Source organism: Arvicanthis niloticus, chromosome 16 (genome assembly GCF_011762505.2).
Source record: "Arvicanthis niloticus isolate mArvNil1 chromosome 16, mArvNil1.pat.X, whole genome shotgun sequence".
Lineage (NCBI taxonomy): Eukaryota > Metazoa > Chordata > Mammalia > Rodentia > Muridae > Arvicanthis > Arvicanthis niloticus.
This window is the reverse complement of record NC_047673.1, coordinates 61,337,260-61,357,758: the sequence shown is the minus strand read 5'-3', so window position 1 is coordinate 61,357,758 and position 20,499 is coordinate 61,337,260. Positions and strand designations below refer to the sequence as shown.

Here is a 20,499-nt window from a genome sequence, read left to right as displayed (position 1 = left end):
GGAATTGAACCTGGATTCTCTGCAAAAGCATCTAGTGCTTTTCCCCGCAGAGTCGCCTCTCCAGTCCCTTGAGATAAGGTCTCTCACAAAACCTGGGGCTCAGTGATTCCACTAGACTGCATGGCCAGGATCCCCCAGGGATCCTCCTGATTCTGCCTCCCCAGAGCCAGAATACACATTGGGGTCCATAAATCTAGCTTTAATGGGTGTTGGACATCTGAGCTCAGGTCCTTGTGCTTAAGTGGCAGAACCCTCTACCGGTCTGTGAGGTAGTCACTTACCAGGGCGATGGAGCCACTGCTGAAGCCAGCCACCAGCCTTGCCCAGGTCTGGATGGAGACAGCACAGGTGGGTGTCTCTTCTCTGATGCTGGACAACTGGTGTTTCTCCTGCAGTTTTCCCGTGGCAGAGGTCCACAGACTGACCTGGCCACCCTTGGACAGGGCAAGCAGCAAACCCTGGGCAGCCAACAAAGCCACATAGACCCAGGGATCAGATGCATCTCCTGTGATACAGAAAACCAGCTTCGAAGTCTCCAGATTCCACACGTTGATCTAGTGAAGTCGTGAAGAGCAAGAGAAACATCAGCATCAACAGAAGACGTGGGCTGGGACAGGGCTCAGGGGTGGTACCCTGGAAGCCCAGGTAGCACGGAGCAAGCCTGTCCTCCAGTGTTGGGGTGGGAGGGATCATGGTACATACTTAGCTACATAGTGAGCTCAAGGTCAGCCTGGGCTACAAAAGATCCTGACTCAAAAAAATAAAAACAAACAAACAAGAATAAATTTTTAAAAATGTAAAAAGGATATTCCTAAGCAGAAGACCCTGCCTGAGTCTTCCCGAGTCAGAAGAAACAACTCTTTATATTCCCCTGCTCTCTCCCTCTTCCTCCACTCCTGTTTTGACATGGGGTCTTGTTATATGTCCAGACTGGCTGTGAACTCAGGTTCAAACAACCCACCCGCCTCAGCCTCCCACGAAGCTCGGAGCACTTATCACCTGTCATGGCACCCAAGTACACATTCTTTTGTAATGTATAAAATTGTGCCTTTGAGCCAGGTGTTGGGGCATACACTTGTTTTCTCGTCTCTGAGGCTAGGGTAGGAGGGTCATGAGTCAAGGTGTGCTACCTGGCCAGAATGTGTGTCAAAAACAAAACAGAAACCTGCACCTTTCAATGCTGGCAGGTTGTTTTGCTTTTGTTTGTCTGTCTGTTTTTGTTTTAATGATTTTATAATATGGAAGAATTGATAAGGACGGAACAAAGTGTCAGGTCTACTTGACAGTACCAATGTTGGTGTCTTCTTTGTGACAAATGTGTCCTTGTTACATAAAATATTGATGACAGGGGCCTATGAGATGGCTCATCAAGAAGAGCGACTTGCAGCCAAGCCTGATGACCTGAGTTTGATCCCTGAGACCCACACAATGGAAGGAGAGCTGGTTCTGTGGGTTTTCCTCTGACCTCCACATGTGGCACACACACACACATATACCCCATAAATAAATGTTAAGATATTTGATGTTAAAAACCAGACCTCACACTCAGGAGGCAGAGGCAGTAGAGTTGCTACAAGTTTGAAGCAAGGTTATACGTCTAGACCTTGTCTCAAAAAAAAAGAAAAAAAAAAGAAAGAAAGAAAAAAGAAAAAAAGAAAAGATGCTGAGGCAGCAGATATAGCGCTCGATGGGCAAACCTAGGAACTGGATTTCAGGCCCCAGCACCTGTGTAAAGGCCAGGTAGGTACAGAGATGCTGCCAGCCAGCACTTGAAAGGCAGAGCCAGAGGATCACAAAGTGAACTGACTACCCCATCAGACTAAGGAATAAGAGATCGTCTCAGGGTGAGCGAGGAAGCCCCTGCTGTTCACTGTCACTGAAAACGGAGAGCTCACCGTCTTACAAGCTAGGCTAGCTGGTTGCTAAGACCCCAGGATCCACAGTCAGATCCACCTGTCTGTGTCCTTCAGCACTGGGGTCACAGGTCACCCTGCCATAGACAGCTTTTATGTGCTGCTGAGAACCTACCCTGAGTTCCTCCAGCTTTCACGGAGAGCATCACCTCTGGACAACCTCCCCAGCCCATTTTGTTTTCACTTGGTTTGGTTTGGTTTGGTTTTTTCAAGATAGGGTCTCTCTGTGTAGCCCTGGCTGTCTTAGAACTTACTCTCTTAGCTACACACACACACACACACACACACACACGCACACGCACGCACACGCACGCAAGCATACAAACACACACACACACCTTCACATATTGCTGTCTCCCACAGTTATCACACTCCATCCTGTGGGTTTGGAGGCGGAGTTAATGTCATCAGAGGCAGTGGCAAGCCTGCTGAGACGGCTTACCAAGCCATTCACCTCAGAACTTCTCAACAAGTCTGTAGTCCACCTGCTGGGATGAGCTTGCTGCCCAAGTGCTGGGATTATAGTCGTGTGCCTCCACAAGCAATTTCTCTTAAGTGGTTCTGTACCCCATCCTCTTGTGTGTACACATGGTGTGCATGCACACACTCACGTATGTACACACAGAAGCAGTTTGTTACCTTTGCACCAGATGTGGAGTATACAAAGTTGTTTATCTCATCCACATGAAGGTCCCAGCTCTGGGGCTCTGTGGGATTTGGTGACCCTCCATCCAAAATGGTGACTTTTTCCTGGCCAGAGAGCAGACTCCACAGACGCAGGGTATGGTCCTTTGATGCAGAGATGACCAGAGTCCCTTGGGCAAACACCCGCATGCACCTTACTTCAGCTGCGGTGGACACAGTATGGATGGTGTGTTAGCTGAGGACAGTTTACCTGGTTTCTACCCATGTCTCAAAAACCTAAACAACTGGGTGTGTCCCAGTGTTCAGAAGGCAAAGACGAGCAGATCTCTGTGAGGTCAAGGCTAGTCTGGTCTACATAGAGAGTTCCAGGCCAGCCAGAGCTACCTAGAAAAATTTTGTCTTAAACAAAAACAAACAAACAAGAAACTAAATAACTACTTCTCAACCTTTGGCTCAAGTATAACAGAAAAATCTGTAAAAATAAACAATAAATAAACAGAAAAAAAGCAAAAATCTATCTTCGATTTATCTATATCTACATATTTTATATAATTTTAATCTGAAATTATATACCCCACCCTACCCCACTGAGGTAAGCCAGAACAGCAATGTGTTGGTAACTACTTAACAGTCTGCCAGGTGCAAAAGCTGGGATTCACTGCTCCTGCCCACTCCCATGGTGCAAACGGTCTAGCCTTAGATGGTTTCCACTGTTAGCATAAGGGCATTGAACACAGAGCTGGGAAGAGATGTTTTATTCCAGTCAATTCTCTGTGGCTGTGTTAAATAACCTGACAAACACAACTTAGGGGAGAAGAGAAGGGTTTATTCAGTTCTCGGTTCCAGGTTGCAGTCCATCACTGAGGGGAAATCAGGGGGAGATGGAAGCAGCAGTCACATCCACAGTCAAGAGCAGGGAGAAGAAGCCTAGGGAATGGTCCTGCCCACAGTGGGTGGGTCCTCCTACCTCAAGACAACCCCTGAAGGCCGACCTGATCTGGAGTCCCTCTTGGAGACTTTCTTCCCAGGTGATTCTATTATGTCAAACTGACAAAACAAAATATCACACCATACCATGTCATCTCCTTCACAGTATTGGGGAGCATGGAAACGGTAAAAGATGGGACATAGCAAGTGGAGAGTTTGTAGTACTTTTCAATTAAAAAAAAATCCAGGGGGCCAGTGAGATGGCTCAGTGGTTAAGAGCACTGGCTGCTCTTCCAGAGGTCTTGAGTTCAATTCCCAGCAACCACATAGTAGTGGCTCACAACCATCTATAGGAGGATCCAATGCCCTCTTCAGGCAGGCAGATGTAGATGCAGCAGAGTTCTCATACATTACAAAAAAAAAAATCCATCATCGTTGTATGCATGTGCATGGTGTTGGGGAGGGAATGGCATATTGCCACCATGCACAGTATATGTAGAGGTCAGAGAACTTTCTGGAGTCTTCTTCCACCTCTATATGGGTTCTGAGAATCAAACTCAGGTCACCAGGTTTTTGAGGTTTGTGAGGTAAGTGCATTTACCTGATAAGCCATCTTGCCAGCCTGAGCAGTATTAATGCCATATTTTACATCATTTTTTTAAAAAGAATGCATCGTTATTATCACGATGTGAACCAGGGTTTCTCTGTGTAGCCCCAACTGTCCTGGAACTCACTATACACATCAGGCTGGCCTTGAATTCAGAGACCCTCCTGGCTCTGCCCCCACCACTACCCAGTAAATTTATTATTCTTTTTTTTTTAATTTATTATTCTTAAATTTTATTTTTTAATGTATGTGAATGTAGGTTTGTGCACATGTATATGGTGCCCATACAGACCCAAAGAGGGTGTTGGATCCCTGGAGCTGGAGACACAGGCGGTTGTAAGCCTCCTGCCATGGTGTTGGGAACTGAACCCTAGTCCTCTAGAAGAACAGAGAGAGCCCCTAACCATTTAGCAGTCCCTCCAGCCCCTTGATGTTATTTTAAAAAATGTAAGATGGGTGAATGTTTTTGTGCAGCATGCGTGAGACATTCAATAATTTCTTTGATAAACGAAGACTGTCTATGGAAGACAGGAGGCAGAAGAGAAACCTCCCTTAAGACTGGCTGTGACTTGGTAATCCCCCCCACACACAAAAATTCATGTTTCTGTTGCAACAGTGTGTAGAGAAGGAAGTCTTTCATATTGGTAAGTGATGGGAGCTCATGAGGAGATTGGTGTCACAGTCACAGGAGTTCGGGTAGTTACAAGAAGGGCCACTTGGTCCCTTTTCCTTTCTCTTGAACATCCTTTTGCCGTACAATGCTGTGAGAGTTACTTTGTCAACCTAACACAAGCTAGACTCATCTGGGAACAAGGAGTTGTTTGTGGACAGATCTGTGGGAGACTGATGATTGCCTTAATTGCTGTGAGAAGACCTGTCCACTATGGGCAGCACGATCCCCTAGGCAGAGGGTCTTGAACTGTGTAAAAGTGGAAAAATCAAGCTGAGCACAAGCAAGCAAGCAAGTGGGTGCACATGCATGGATTGGGAGAGCTTGCAGCATGATTCTCTCTGCTCTCTCTCTCTGCTCTCTCTCTCTCTCTCTCTCTCTCTCTCTCTCTCTCTCTCTCTCCTGTCTGTCTCACTCTCTCCGTCTGTCTCTCTGTCTTTCTGTATCCCTCTCAGTCTCTGTCTCTATTGTTTCACTCTGTCTCTATCTGTTTCACTCTGTCTGCCTCTTTCTCTGTCTCTCCATCTCTGTCTCTCTCTATCTCTCTGTCTATCTCTGCTCTCACTATGGGTGTAACTAGCTGCTTCAAGTTCCTGCTACTGTGACTTCCTTGCTATGACAGACTGTGACCTCGAATTGTGAACAAATATGTTCCATCCTCCCCTTAGTTGAGTATTTTTGTTTTGTTTTGTTTTGTTTTTTATTACAGGGTTTCTCTATATAGCTCTGACTGTCCTGGAACTCACTCTGTAGACCAGGCTGGCCTCAAACTCAGAAATCCGCCTACCTCTGCCTCCCAAGTGCTGGGATTAAAGGCACGCACCACCACTGCCTGTCAGTTGAGTATTTTTAAAACAATTTTTGGATGTATTTATTTTATTTTATGAGTATATGGGCATCATGTGTGTGCTTGGGACCTCTAGAGGTCAGAATAGGGCATTAGATCATCTAGAAGTGGAATTGTGGATGGCTGTGAGCCACTATGTGGCTCCAAGGAGCTAAAGCAAGGTCCTCCATAAGAGCAACAAGTGCTCCTAGCCACTGAGCCATTGCTCCAGCCCTCACTAGAGTATTTTGTCACAGCAACAAAACTGGAGCAGATGCTCTTCAGTACGTGATGATGTGGGAGACGCGCTGACTGCATCTTTGGATTCCCAGACTCTAGGCTCGTCACTCAGATAAACTTCTGCTGTTTATAAGTTACCCAATCTATAGCATTCTGTTACAGCAACAACAACAACAAAAAATGGACTAAGACACATTGCAAAATTGACTGCAATTTTCCCCTCCCTGATCTGTGCCTTTGATGATATTATTTACATTGTCACTGTCCTTGACCCCTTGACAAGATGACCTTTGCAGCTCCTCCCACCAAGAGATCAATAGTCTTAGTTAAGAATACCATGAGGTAGCCACTGCCCATATGACTACAGTGGAGTATCAGGGCATGTGCCAGCCTGGCTGGGAAAGGAAGAACCACTCTGAGAGCCCTGCTTGAGGTATAACCCTCAGAAGAAGTGGCTTGTAAGCATAAAGTGACTGCTGAGTGATGACCTCCAAAATGCATCATCTATATCACAGCCCGCAAGGCTCAGAGAACATCATGGGATAGAAAGAATCCAAGAACAGAAAGGAGGACTGAAGCATTGTGGGAACACTGACAGTGTGTGAATGCTTTCAGGCATGACAAGACTATCCCTCTCATGACCAAGCAGCTGTGATACTGCGTAAGGTCTGCACGGGACTGGGATGACCACCATTTGTCAGGGAAGAGCCGTATGTCTCTCTGAGGACTTACAGGTAGTTAATGGTTGATGGGAAGGCATATGTTTTACACCTCACCCTGAGCCTCTGTAAGTTACCCTACTGATGTGCATTGGTTCATGTCCACGACCCATGACCTACAACCCACACCCAATGCCCCACACCCCATATCCCATGACCCACATCTCATGCCCCATGCCCCATACCCCACACCCCACGCCCTACAAAGAAAAGCAAGAAAGGGACTGCCTAGAAAGAGAAGGAGACCAGACAGGAGAGAAAGGAAGGCATGAGTGGGTAGTGGAGTGAACGTGATTTAGACATTATAGATATCACATGTGATATATGTAATGCATGAGATGTCACATTGAAACACAACCTTACATACTTACTAGTTTGATTTTAGTTTGTTATAGTTTTTTAATACTTTATGTTGTGAGCCTAGACTTTTTAAATTAAAGTTTATTATTTTAGTGTGTGTGTGTGTGTGTGTGTGTGTGTGTGTATAGGTCAGAGGATAATTCACAGGAGTCAGTGTCTCTCCTGCAGAGGCACCTCATAGCACTGACCCCTCCCTGAAATAGTTAAGACTTTTATGTATGTGTGTGTATGTGTGTGTGTGTATGTATGTATGTATGTGTGTATATGTGTGTATATGTATGTGTATGTATGTGTATATATGTGTAGGTGTATGTATGTGTGTATGTGTGTGTATATGTGTGTATGTGTATATGTGTGTATATGTGTATATGTGTGTGTTTATGTGTGTGTATGTGTGTTTATGTGTGTATGTGTGTTTATGTGTGTGTATGTGTGTGTATGTATGTGTCTGTCTGTCTTTGTGTGTCTGCAGGTACCTGTTGAGGCCAGAAGAAGACATTGGATGTCCTGGAGCTGGGGTTACAGGCAGTGTGAGCCACCCAACACTGGTGCTGGAACTGAAACTGCACACTTAGCCCCTAAGCCAATCTCCCTAGCCCCTGACTCCCAATTTTTTTAAAAATAAAAATCTTGTTTTCAGCCACTGTGATTAAGATGAATTGTTATGCAGTTCTGACTGATGCAGAGCAAGCCCGAGAGTTTCAGTGCAGGGATGTCGATGTGTGAGGAAGAAGGAGCCCTGAGGACAGTATGCAGCCACCCCATGTCTCACTCGTCACCTGTGTGTCCCATTAGAACATGGACCACCTGTTGTTCCTCCACGTCCCACACAACCACAGCGCCATCCTGGGTGCCCACCACCAGGAGTTTCTCCTCCAGGCTCCATGCTACGGCGGTGATGCCTGCAGACACACAGAGGTGACAGTGAGGACTTAGACGTTCACAGCGGTGGCCTCAGCCAGAGTCTGTGAGATTCTCTATTTATAAACAGGAAAACCAAGGCACAAACAGACCCAGTGGCCATCCTGAAGTCACACAACCAGAAAGGACAGAGACTTTAGAAGTAAGTCCCGGATACTGCATACAGCATGGATTATTTCTTATGTAATTAAAGACTTCTTACTTTAAAGTGTGTGTGTCGCCGGGCAGTGGTGGCGCACGCCTTTAATCCCAGCACTTGGGAGGCAGAGGCAGGCAGATTTCTGAGTTCGAGGCCAGCCTGGTCTACAGAGTGAGTTCCAGGATAGCCAGGACTACACAGAGAAACCCTGTCTCGAAAAAAAACCAAAAAAATAAATAAATAAATAAAGTGTGTGTGTCTCGGTGTGTCTGTGTGTATGTGTCTTTGTGTGTGTGTCTCTGTGTGTGTCTGTGTCCATCTTTCTGTGTATGTCTCTGAGTATGTCTGTGTGTGTGTGCCTGTGTGTGTGTCCCTGTGTGTCTGTGTGTGTGTGTGTATGTCTGTGTGTATGTGTCTGTGTGTCTATGTGTGTGTGTGTCTGTGTGTATGTGTCTTCTGTGTGTGCCTGTGTGTGTTTCTGTGTCTGTCTCTCTGTGTATGTCTGTGTGTGTCTCTGTGTATGTGTATGTGTGTGTGTCTGTGTATGTATGTGTGTTTGTGTATATGTGTCTTCTGTGTGTCTGTCTCTCTGTGTATGTCTGTATGTGTCTCTGTATATATATGTGTATGTGTGTGTGTGTCTGTGAGTCTCTGTGTGTGTCTGCATGTCTCTCTGTGTGTATATGTGTATGTCTCTTGTGTGTCTGTGTATGTGTCTATGAGTCTCTGTGTGTGTCTCTATGTATGTTCATCTATGTCTATGTATGTGTCTATGTGTGTGTGAGTGTGTGTGTCTGTGTGTCTCTGTGTGTGTCACTCTATGTATGGGTGTGTCTCTGTGTATGCCTCTCTATGTATGTATGTGTGTTTGTGAGTGTGTGTGTGTGTGTGTGTGTGTAGATCAGAGGAAAATTTACAGGAGTAAGTCATCTCCTTGGTTCCTAGATCAGACCCAGGTCATCAGGTTTGGTGACAAGCCTCTCATCAGCCCAGCCTGTAATGGGAGAGGGGGTTGGAAGGTAGCACAGTGAGCAAAGCACTCACTGAACATGCCTAATGACCGGAGTTTGGATCCCAGACCCATGTACATCCAGGCACAGTAGGATGAACATATGTAGCTCCAGCCTCCTACAAGATGGGGGAGAAGGACAGGAGACTCGATGGAATCTTGATGGCCACTAAACTGCAGTACAGGGCAGCAAACAAGAAAGACACTGCCTCAACCAAAGCAGAAGTCAAGCTGGAGTGATAGCTCAGTGATTAAGAATTCCTACTGCCTTTGCAGAGGACCAGGGTTCAGTTCCCAACACCCATGAGGTGGCTCCAAATCTATAAAACAAACATGGTGAAAGGTGACACTGAGGTTGTCCTATAGCACCTCCGGGAGTTGGAGAGATGGTGTCCACTTGCTCTTTCCTGATGAAAGGCTCAAAACCCCCTCTAATCCTAGCTCTGGGGAATCTGACACTCTCTTTGGGCCTCTGGTGGCACTGCACTCACATGCAAATACATAGACACTCAGGAGGCTGAAGCAGGAGAATTATCATGAGCTCAAAGCCAACCTGGGCTATGGAGTGCTTTCCAGGCTAGCCTGAGACACCAAATGAGACCTTTTCTAGAAAGACAGCCTGCCTGTCAGCTGTCCCAGCAGGTAAGAGTTCTCCCCGAAAGCCTGGCCACCTGAGCTTCATCCCAGGACCATTTAAAGGCAGAAGAAGACAGCCTTCTTTAAAGTGTCATCCTCAGTGTCATGGTCTGTAATATATGTACACACACACACACACACGCATGCACATGCACACATAGACATGCACAGACATGGACATATGCACACACACACATGCACACACACACACAGAGAGAGAGAGAGAGAGAGAAGAGGAGGAGGAGGGGAGGAAAGTGGAGATTGCTAATAGTTTAGGCATACAGTCTCTCCTTGGTGGATTTTGGTTAAAATATCACTGAGTCGAGAGGTACTCAGTTAGCCTTAGATAACACCAGCCTAGAGGGACGGCTTAGTGCAGCTAAGCATGTGGAGCAGAGTTTGGATCCCCAGAACCCTTGTAAATATAGCAGAGCTGGCGTCCCTGGAGGAAGTTATGTAGCTAGAATGGCTGTGTTGGTGAGTTTGATGTTCAACTGGGGGACTCCATCTCAATGAATAAGGTACAGAGTAATTGAGAAAGAACCTAAGGGGGACCTAAAGGACCCCTGTGCCCAAACCAAGTAGGCAGTCACCAGGCAGACATGCAGGCGAAACACTCACTCACATAAAAATAAAATGAATGAGTTTTAAAAAGAAAAGAGAAACTCAGTATGCAGAAACCAGACTTTTCTGAATGCCATTGAGTCCTTTCCTTCTTCATGCCTCAGTTTCCCCGGATGTGAAGGGTTGATTGGTGAGGACTGTTAAGTCACAGTTGGACCAGCTATACAGACCCTTACTTTCTTTACTTCTTTGTTTTTCCTTTTTCTTCTCGCGTACTCAAAGTTACTGAGTGATCTTGGAAACATTAACTCACATTTTATTCCCACTCAAACAAGTAAGGAAACAGAAGCCCAGGGTAGGCAGAGCCTTAGTCCCTGACATGACAAGAGGAAGCCCACAAAGCACAGATGCATCCCTGTCCCAGACATGATGGAAAGCCTCTCAGTAGTAACATCCCCTGACTATACTGTGGCAGACATCACTAATCCATCACTGCATCATAGATTCATCTGTGGCTGTATTCATAGCCATTTTATGTTCTTCATTTAGTGAGAAAGCCCCAAAGCTCATGTGTTTTTATCTGCACATATAGTTACCCACACAGTTTCCAGAACAGAGAGAAAGAGAGACAGAGATAGAGACAGAGACAGAATCTCACAGCCTTACAGTTGGAGATATCCTATTACTATTCAATAAGAGTAGAGACAAGTTCTTCTAGGTGATGCCCCTAAAAGACATCCTGTCTCCCCTTCTCCCTGGTTCGAATGTCACCATGACAGTACAGGCTACAGCAGTCATCACTGGCCAAATAAGACTGGCAGTGAAAATAGACAGGGCAACTAGACTCACAGAGTCCTAACTCTGTGATGCCATAGGGAAGGCGGAGTTTCTCTTTCTCCTAGTCCCCCTCCTTAGCAACGAGCTGCTGCTGAGTCATTTCCTCTCTGGCTTCTGAGCAGTCAAAATTTCTATTGTGGACAGAAACTGCCTGGGGCCTGAGATAGCTGGAGCTGGAGCCTGGAGCCCTGTGATGTGTGTGGGTCTCATGATGGCTGAGGGATAATGTGTATGGACAAAGGAAAGGAGGGGGAAGGAAGAGGGCAGGCCAGTGGGGAAGTGGGGAGACAAAACTGGCTGCTCAGTCCGCAGCAGTTCCAGGGTCAGTTGCTAAGCAGCTGTGAGTTATGAGAGGAAGGGGCAGGGCGGGTCTGGCCTGTGGAATGAGGTCAGTTGTAATGTAAGAACAGGAACAGGGCAGCTGCAGAGATGGCCTAGAGGCTACGAGCACTTGCTCTTCCAGAGGACCTGGGTTCAGTTCTCCACACCCACATCAGGCGGCTCACAGCTGTCTGTGACTTCAGCTCCAGGGGGGTCTGACAGACTCTTCTGGCCTCTGTAGGAACCCCTACACACACACACACACACACACACACACACACACACACACACAGAGAGAGAGAGAGAGAGAGAGAGAGACAGACAGACAGACAGACAGACAGACAGACAGAGACAGACACAGAGACAGACAGAGATGGAAAGAAAATTTTAAAAAGAAAATGTCTTAAAAAGCAATAGCTATCAGGCAGCGGGGTGGATAACGAGTGAAAGATTGGATGGAAAGAAGGAATGATAGGTGGGTGGGTGGATGAATGGATGCGTGGATCAATGGTTTGATGAACAAATATATCAATAGATGGATAAGTGAGCAAAAAACCTCTGCTGGGGCATGGGTGGATAAGTGGATAACTAGACTTACAGAAATACAGATGGATGGTGAGTGGATCGACAGACGGATAAAGTTGGGTGGATGAACGGATTGTGTGTGGAAAGGCAGATGATGGGGAAGGTAGATGGATGTGTATGGGTGTGGTTAGGTAGCGGGCAAGTTGCACTGAGGGAACATATGGTGACACAACTACGTCAGAACTTAAGTCCTGTGGAGCTCTGTAACCAACAACTCTCTGGGACACAACCTCAGAGGCAGGAGTCTGCAGCTCCAGGGTCATTAGCGGTATTTACAGCAGCTATCTACAGACCCAGGGGACACAGAAAACCTAGTCAGCATGAGGCGGCAAGTGAAGGTCCCAGTGGCACTTTGGTTCCTCCTGCCTAGCAGAGGGGAGCCCCAGAGAGCAGCCCCAGATATCCAGCATCTGGGCCACTGAGTACACAGTGAGCTAGCTGGTGTGGGTTTTGTGTTGTTGGGGACACTCACCTTTGTGACAACCAGTGAGAGTGGCTTGAAGAGGTCCACCAGGCGGCTGCAGGAATCCTGCCAGGGGCACTAGCATCGGGTAGGGGCAGGTACGGAACCAGCTCTGGGCTTGTTGGCACAGCTGTCCGATTATTGCTGGATGTGATGTAGCAAAGAAAAGGAGTCTGGCCAGGAGCTCAGTGTAGAGGACACTCTTCTCTGCAACAAAATGAGGCGTCACTCGCCTGGCTGAACCTCGCCACACCAATGAGCCCCAACTCTTACAAGGCTGCAGAAGAGAAGCTGGGACCCCTCAGCCCCAGGCCTGCCATTCCTCCTGTGTCCATCCATCCCCCTGCCTCCTGGGCACAGAATAGCTGCCAGCCTCTAGGCTCTGCTGATGACATCCCTCGGCCTGAAGCTCTTCCTCGAGGCAGCTATTCTTCTCCAAGGGGCACTTTTGGATCAATGAGTTCATTAACTAATTAGTTATTCATTTTGTTATTCCCCGATTGGCCTTGACTCTTGGGATCAAGAGAACCTCTCACTTCAGCTCCCCAAGTAGTTGAGATCAAGGTGCATGGAGGATAGTATTCAAGGATGGACGGAAAGTAGGCGGAAGATGGAGAGATGGATGAATGTAAGGTTGGAAGGGAGCTGAGTGGACAGATGGGCAAAATGTGGGGAAAAGACTGGAGAGGTGGGTAGACAGACAGATGGAAGAAGAAAGGAAGACAGGAGAGGGGGAGGCTCAGCAGATAGGTAAACTGTGCCCAACTTTCAAATGCCACCTCTTTCAAACTTCCCAACTCCAGTCAAGTGCTACTGCCCCAAGCTGCTGTTTGACCTCATCCTTGAAGCCCATCTGGCAGCCCTCAGCCCCTCCCTTCTCATTAGTCAGGGACAAGCATCTCTGCTGAGCCACCAGTGTCTTCCCAATGTACAGCACAGCAAGATGCCCACAGTGGGCACTTCTGTTCATGCTTGGTGTCTTGTCTCTCAGGAGCTTCAGACAGCAGGATTAAGAGTTCAAAGCCAGGTCAATAGCATGACCCTGACTGAAAAAGAACAGAGGGTAGAGATCCCATTCAGTGGATAAACATGCTTGCTGTCAAGCCTGATGGCCTGAGTTCAATACCCAGGACCCACAAGAAATAAGGAGAGAGCCAATTCCCTCACACTGTCCTCCAACTTTCACACACGAGTGGCTGACCATGCACACGCACACACAAACATCTTTCATATGGAGGGGACTGGAGAAAATTCTCAGTGATTAAGAGTATACACCTACATCGGGTGATTCACAATCACCTGTAACTCAAATTCCAGGGATCCAACGATCCAACTCCTCTGTCTGGTATGGGCACCTAAATATATATATATATATATATATATATATATATATATATATATATATTATATATATATTATATATATATATATATATATATATATATATATATATATATATATATATACATACATACATACATACATACATACATACATACAGAGCATCAGAACCAGCTCCCTGAAAGCTACACTGTCGCTTGCATGGTGGCCATGCTCAAGGAGAAATGCTCTGGGAACATGTGGTGCCTGCGATACCCTCTGGTGGTGATATCTGTTACTGCACTCCATCTGCTGCTGTAAATGAAGGACCTACGGTTTCCTACCTTTCCTACATTTATGTTTTCTTTTCCTCCCTCCCTCCCTCCCTCCTTCCCTCCCTCCCTCCGTCCCTCCACCCCTTCCTCCTTCCTCTTTCTTTTGTCAGTGTGTCTTATGTAGCGGAGACAGACCTTGAACACCTGATCTTCCTCCACGCAGCTTGTCACCTGTTGAGTCAGGTGAGACACTAAGCTGGTTCTCTAGGAACCGCCAATGCGGAAGCTCTAGCCTGGGACACCAGCACCAAGCTCAATCTCTACTCCCCACCTCAAATTTACTTTCAGATAAAACCTTGAGGCAGACAAGATGGCTCCACAGACAAAGGTGACTGCCATCAACCAGGGCAACATGATAGGAGAAAAATGAAACCTTGTCCCCTGATCTCCACATGTGTACTGTGGCACACACATACTCCCACAAAATAAAAATATAAATGCACTTAAGTAGATTAAAAAAAACCAACAAGTGGCTGGGTGGTGGTGGCGCACGCCTTTAATCCCAGCACTTGGGAGGCAGAGGCAGGTGGATTTCTGAGTTCAAGGCCAGCCTGGTCTACAGAGTGAGTTCCAGGACAGCCAGAGCTACACAGAGAAACCCTGTCTTGAAAAACAAACAAACAAACAAACAAAAACAAAATCCACAGAATTTATTTTGTCTCTGTTATTAAGTCTAGACACAATTCCCTTCATTCCCCCTGAAATACTTCCTGTCTGGACCTGTCTAAAGAAAAATGCAGGGCCAGAGGGAGGGAAGGCATTGGTTTTTCAGGTTTTGTTCCAAAGTTCTTCCTGGCTGCATTCCAAATTCTACAACTTAGTTTTAAAGGAGGCATCATGGGGTTAGACAAGAAAGTGACAGAGTGGGTAGATGGAGACAAACACATATAGATGTGTGAATGGGTGGATAGATTTGTGAATGGAGGGCTGGGGGATTACTGGATACTGGATAGATAGATAGATAGATAGATAGATAGATAGATGGATAGATGGATAGATGGATGAATGGGTAGACAGGCAGATGAATGAATGATTGACAGATGGATGTGTAGGTTGGTGAAAATCAACTTTCAGTTCCCTGGGAAGAATGAATTTCTGGAGACCAGTGCACAACATAACCTATCAGGCCGGAACACTCACCCAGGCCCCGGAGCTCCACGGCAGGGCGGCACAGCTCGATGGCTTCTCTGACCAATTCGACCTCAGGAGAGTCCATGTGAGGGGAACACATGTCAAAATCATCAAGCAGGTCCTCAATGCCCCCAGAGATGCCCTGACAGGAGATCCAACTCATGTTCCCTGTGGAGGACAAGGAGTGGATCATTCTGAGAGCTGAAGAACAACCATCCTGTCTTCCTGGCACTGACGCTGATGGGTCTGTAGTGGGCACTGAGCAGTGGTTGATGTAACATGGACCCATGACTGGAACGCCACCCCAGATGCTGCCAGCAACCTCTGCCTGCAGTATGACTCTCAGAAATGTATCCAGGATTTGCCAAGTGTCTCCTGAATAAGAATGTCTGTTGTTGGAAAATTACAGGTATGGACAGTGGGTGGACAAATAGGTGGATGGAACAAATATGTAGATAGACTGAGGGATGGACAGGTTGACCAATAGATGAATAAACAGAAAGCTGCCTAAATGGACAGATGGATGAGAGACAGATGGGTGGAAGGATTGGTGGATGGAGGTTGGTACTGAAGGGAAAACTACAGAGTTAAACTAGTAAAGTTGTGTAAGATAGATGAATGGATAGATAAATGAACGTATGGATAGATGGCTGGCTGGGTGGATGGATGAGTGGATGGATGGATGGATGGATAGGTAGGTGAGACCTCTAAGGCCCTCATGGCCTCTGTCATGGCCCCTTACCCAGCACCTCCTGCTTCAACTCCTCCAAGCGGCCTGCATGCAGCAGATGAAAGGGCAGTTCAGTCAGCTTCCTCCGGTTGGCCACTGTGCCTGAGAACCACAGTGGCTGTGGGGCCACCTGGTGGAGGTGGGAAGTGGTATCAGCTTGAATTCAAGTGCTTTCTTCATGCCACAACCACTGGCTAAGGTGGCACACAGCCAGGCCGGGACAGAAGAAGGGACCTGGGGCTTGAGCAATTCAAGGATGAGGCATGTAAGGAGATGGAAAAGTTCTACTGAAAATGGGACATTGGAGCTGGGCCTGTCTGCTAAAATACCTCGGAGCAGTGGCATTGCTGGGCACTGTGCAGTCCCCGATCCTCAGGAGGCAGAGACAGGAGGATTGCTTGAGTGTAAGTTCTAGGCCAATTGAAACAGAAAGGTGAGACTCCCATCTCCAAAACAAAACCAAACACACACAGCAATAACAACAAAGCCCAGTGACAGACAGAGACCTGGAGGCCAAGAACACAAAGAACTTAGGCAGACCCTTATAAGGCAGAGGAGACTCAGACTGGGCAGCAGATGAGCCCGGGCAGGCAGGCTAACCAGCTCAGACTGGAGATGGAGGCGCTGGGGAGCTATCAGGGGTATCAGAGGAGATGCATGGCCAGACTGCACTTTAGGACTGTTCCTTGTGAAGACAGAGTGAAGTGAAGTAGGAGGTCCCGGGCTAGGAGAGCAGAGGAAATCCCGGAGGCTGCTCAAAGGCAGAGGTGACTGAGCTGAGCTTCGAGCTGGGGACATGGGAACATCATCCTTGGTGTCCATAACATGAAGGCCCATGAGAGAAAAAACCAGGAAGAATTATATGCAAGACTGGCCAGAGTGGGTCTCCTGCGTGTGGGAGTGTTGTTCTTTGATCACTTCTGTGTGCGCTCCAGTAATCATATGTACCCATGTGTGTGCATGTGGTACACACATGTGCATGCACAGTGCACAGACCATTCTTCCTCAGCTGGTCTTCACATGACTTTTTGAGACAGGTTCACACTGAATCACACCAACTTCACTGGACAGACTGGCCATCAAGTCCCAGAGAGCCACCGAATTCCACATTATGGGCTTTTTGTCTAGGTTAGTTTTGTTTTATGAAGCATAGTCTCACTATGCAGCCCTAGAACTCATCTTATAGATCAGGCTGGAGTTGAACTCATAGAGATTCACCTGCCTCTGCCTCCCAAGTGCTGGGATTAAAGGTGTGAATGCCACCATACTTGATCCTGTCTGCCTTTTTTTTTTTTTTTTGGTTTATTTTATGTATACGGGTTTTGCCTACATGTATACCTGTGTGCCACATAGGTACAGAGCCCACGGATGCCAGAATAGGGTGTTGGATCCTTTGGAGCAGCCATTTGAGTGCTGGGAACCAAACTGGTGCCCTCTGCTAGAGCAGCCAGTGCTCTCTCTAGCTCCCAGCTTTTTAATGTGGACTCAGATATTCAGCCAAGGTGTGGATCTTTATCTAAAGCAGAATCAGCCCTCTCTGAGGTTCAGCCCAGACACCGCCAGCAGCAGCAGGGAAGCTGCTCCTCCCTAGCTGAGCAGCTGACATGGTAGGCGGTGGAGAGTTCCAACCAGCCCAGTATTGATTGACATTTTCATCTTATCCTCATCAGTGGCATGCGTATTGTACTACATGCATAAATACTTAGTGCAACACAGCAGCCATGTGTCTACTGAGACCTGACCCAGAGCTGCATTTCAGGGCTGAGGGGTTGCCTCTCTGCTGTGAGAGGGAACCAAAGGGGATGCAGAGGGTGTTGAGTGGAGAAGAGGAAAAAGAACACTTATGGCCAAGTGTGGCGCTGGGAATGGAGTGCCCAGGGGCCTCACCTTGCGGTCCAGGTTCAGGGGCTTCCCCACAAGCGGCAGGGTGATAAGTTTCTTGATCCCCTGGCTCCAGGCTCCAGAGAAGAATTCAGCTAGCACGACATGCCTCTTGGCTCTCTCAGGCCCAGACAGATATCGAACTTGGATTACCTGGGACAGCTGTCTGTGGAGAAAGAGTTCAGGCTGATGGCCCAGGGACAGTGCAAGTTCAGAGGCTATCTGTTCACCCCTGTCCTCCTGTTTCTTACTTAAGCTAGTATTGGGGGCAATGAGAGGTTCAGTGGGTAGAAATGATTGCTGCCAAACCTCATGACTTGAGTTCAATCCTTGCCACTTACATCATGAAAGGAGAAAACCAATTTTCAAAGTTGTCCTCTGACCACCACACACACACACCATATACCCATCCACACACATACAGAAAATAATAAATAAATGTAAAAGGAACCTTTGCCCTGGCTTGGTAGTGCAAGACTGTCATTGCATCCACCCAAGAGGCAGGAGGGTAACAAGCTGAAGTCATATGTGGCTAGACCAGTCTGGGCAACTTAACAAAACATGATGGGAAATCAAAAACTGAAAGGAGGTCCTGAGGATGGCTTAGTGGATAAAGTGCTTTCTGTGCAAGCATAAGGATCTGAGTTCAAATCCCCAACTCACATATTAAAACCCACTGAGGTGGGAAGAACCTGTAACCCCAGCACTTGGGAGGGAGCAGAAACAAGAGGAGTCTGGGAGTCTTGTTGCACAGACAATGTGCTGATTTGGCAATCTTCGGGCTCAGTAAAAGACCATATCTCAAAACATGGTTAAGAGTAATAGAGAAAAAACCTGAGGTCAACCTCTGTCCTCCAAATGTGCACACAACTCAGGTGAGGGTATACCACACACACACACACACACACACACACACACACACACACACACACGAGTGAAAAAAAGGGCTGCCAGGCGATGGTGGCGCATGCCTTTAATTCCAGCACTTGGGAGGCAGAGGCGGGCGGATTTCTGAGTTTGAGGCCAGCCTGGTCTACAGAGTGAGTTCCAGGACAGCCAGGGCTACACAGAGAAACCCTGTTTCAAAAAAAAAAAAAAAGAAAAGAAAAGAAAAGGAGAAAAGAAAAAAGAAAAAAGAAAAAAGAAAAAAAGAAAAAAAGGGCTGAGGTATGGCTAGGGGTGGAGCCCCTACCTAGAATCTTCCAATGAGGGGCTGGGAAGAGGAGCCTCTGGTTAGGGTCCCATAGCACCTCACACGACACTCAAATAAACTCACAAAAGTGACGAATTGGGTATGTAGAATTTACACTGGAACCTGGTTTGTGCTAGCTTGCCTGACTACCCCAGAAAAGGACGTCAAGGATTTGGTTGGCAGCCTTTGCTCTCAGGGTTCCACAAAGACAGTGTCCCTTCTTAGGGCCTACCTGTGTGCGATGGCCAGTAGCATACAACCATCCACCGGCCTCCTGACCAGGCAGTGTTCCAGGTCCCGGCGGAGCCGCACCCACAGCAGAGGGGGGAAGCGCAGTAGCTCTTTGCTGGGTGGCGTCCAGTCCCGGTACACAGCCTGCAAGACTTCATCATCCAAAGACAACACATCCTTCAGCTCTGCTTCTGAGAGACCATACCTATGGGTGAAGGGGCATAGCACATTGTGACCTGTGAGAAGGATGTGAGGGACCATGTAGGCAGCTTCCGTCAGGGAACATCCAGGTCAGCATTTGCACTAATACACTCCTCAAGAACCAAGGACTGGCTGATGCGCAGATCTCTGCAGACATGTCTTCTTCATGCACACTTGCAGAACCATGCACAGCCCACTCTCCAGGATCGGGGGGGTCTCAGTTGTGTGGTGACAAACCTCTGTTATCGCAGCACTGGGGAGATGCAGCCAGGAGGATCAGGAGCTCAAGGTCATCCTTGGCTACATAGTGAGTTCTAGGACAGCCTGGGCTACACACACACAATTTTTTAAAGGCTGGAGAGATGGGTGAGTAAAGACCTTTTGGGCTGATATCAATTCCCAGCACCCAAGTCAGACAGCTCTGGAGGAGCTGACCTACAGTGAGTGCACAGACCAGGACGCTGACAACTGTAATAAATATTTTACAGCAGGGCATGGTAGCAGGTATTGGGAGGCAGAAGTAAATGGATCTCTATGAATTCAAGGCTAGCCTGTCTACATAGCAAGTTCCAGGACAGCCCTAGCTATGTAGCGAGACACTGTCTCAAAAACAAACAACAACAACCAAAGAAATAAAAAGACTTGAGCTGATATAGACAGACATATATACTTAGTACGTACAGACACTTGTGTGCATTGTACAGCATCTATAGTACATATTATCTCCATGTTATGCATATAGATTCTAGAACTTATTATACTGAGCTGGTGATATGGCTCAGAGGGCGAAGGCAACAGCTGCCAACACGAACATCCCAGTTCCACCTGGGACCCACATGGTGGAAGGAGAGAACTGACTCCTGCAAGTTGTCCCCTGGAACTAGAGGCAGGAGGATCTCTGAGAGTTCAAGGTCAGTCTGGTCTAGATAGTGAGTTCTAGGCTAGCCAGGGACACATGATGAGGCCTAAGAAAGAAAATCAGCTCAGAGAGGAAAATGTTCCTTTTGCTTCATGGTTCATCACTAAAGAGAGCCACGGTGGGAGCTCAAGGCAGGCTCCTACCTGCAGGCTGGAGCCGAAGCCCAGGGCTGACATT

The 20,499-nt window shown here is 47.3% G+C and overlaps 1 protein-coding gene across 7 annotated transcripts in view; it reads right to left on the bottom strand.

The window, feature by feature from the left end:
- The window catches only part of Nwd1 (NACHT and WD repeat domain containing 1), a 59,602-nt gene that overhangs the window by 18,263 nt on the left and 20,840 nt on the right, over window positions 1-20,499 (bottom strand). For all 7 annotated transcript variants that reach the window (XM_076914463.1, XM_076914461.1, XM_076914460.1 and 4 more), the window contains 8 exons: window positions 19,204-19,407; window positions 17,786-17,945; window positions 15,911-16,028; window positions 15,178-15,336; window positions 12,392-12,589; window positions 7,687-7,809; window positions 2,553-2,761; window positions 282-554 (listed from right to left, as the gene is read on the bottom strand). In XM_076914463.1, the coding sequence (XP_076770578.1) occupies window positions 282-554; window positions 2,553-2,761; window positions 7,687-7,809; window positions 12,392-12,589; window positions 15,178-15,336; window positions 15,911-16,028; window positions 17,786-17,945; window positions 19,204-19,407 (1,444 nt within the window). The remainder of the gene's footprint in view (window positions 1-281; window positions 555-2,552; window positions 2,762-7,686; window positions 7,810-12,391; window positions 12,590-15,177; window positions 15,337-15,910; window positions 16,029-17,785; window positions 17,946-19,203; window positions 19,408-20,499) is intronic.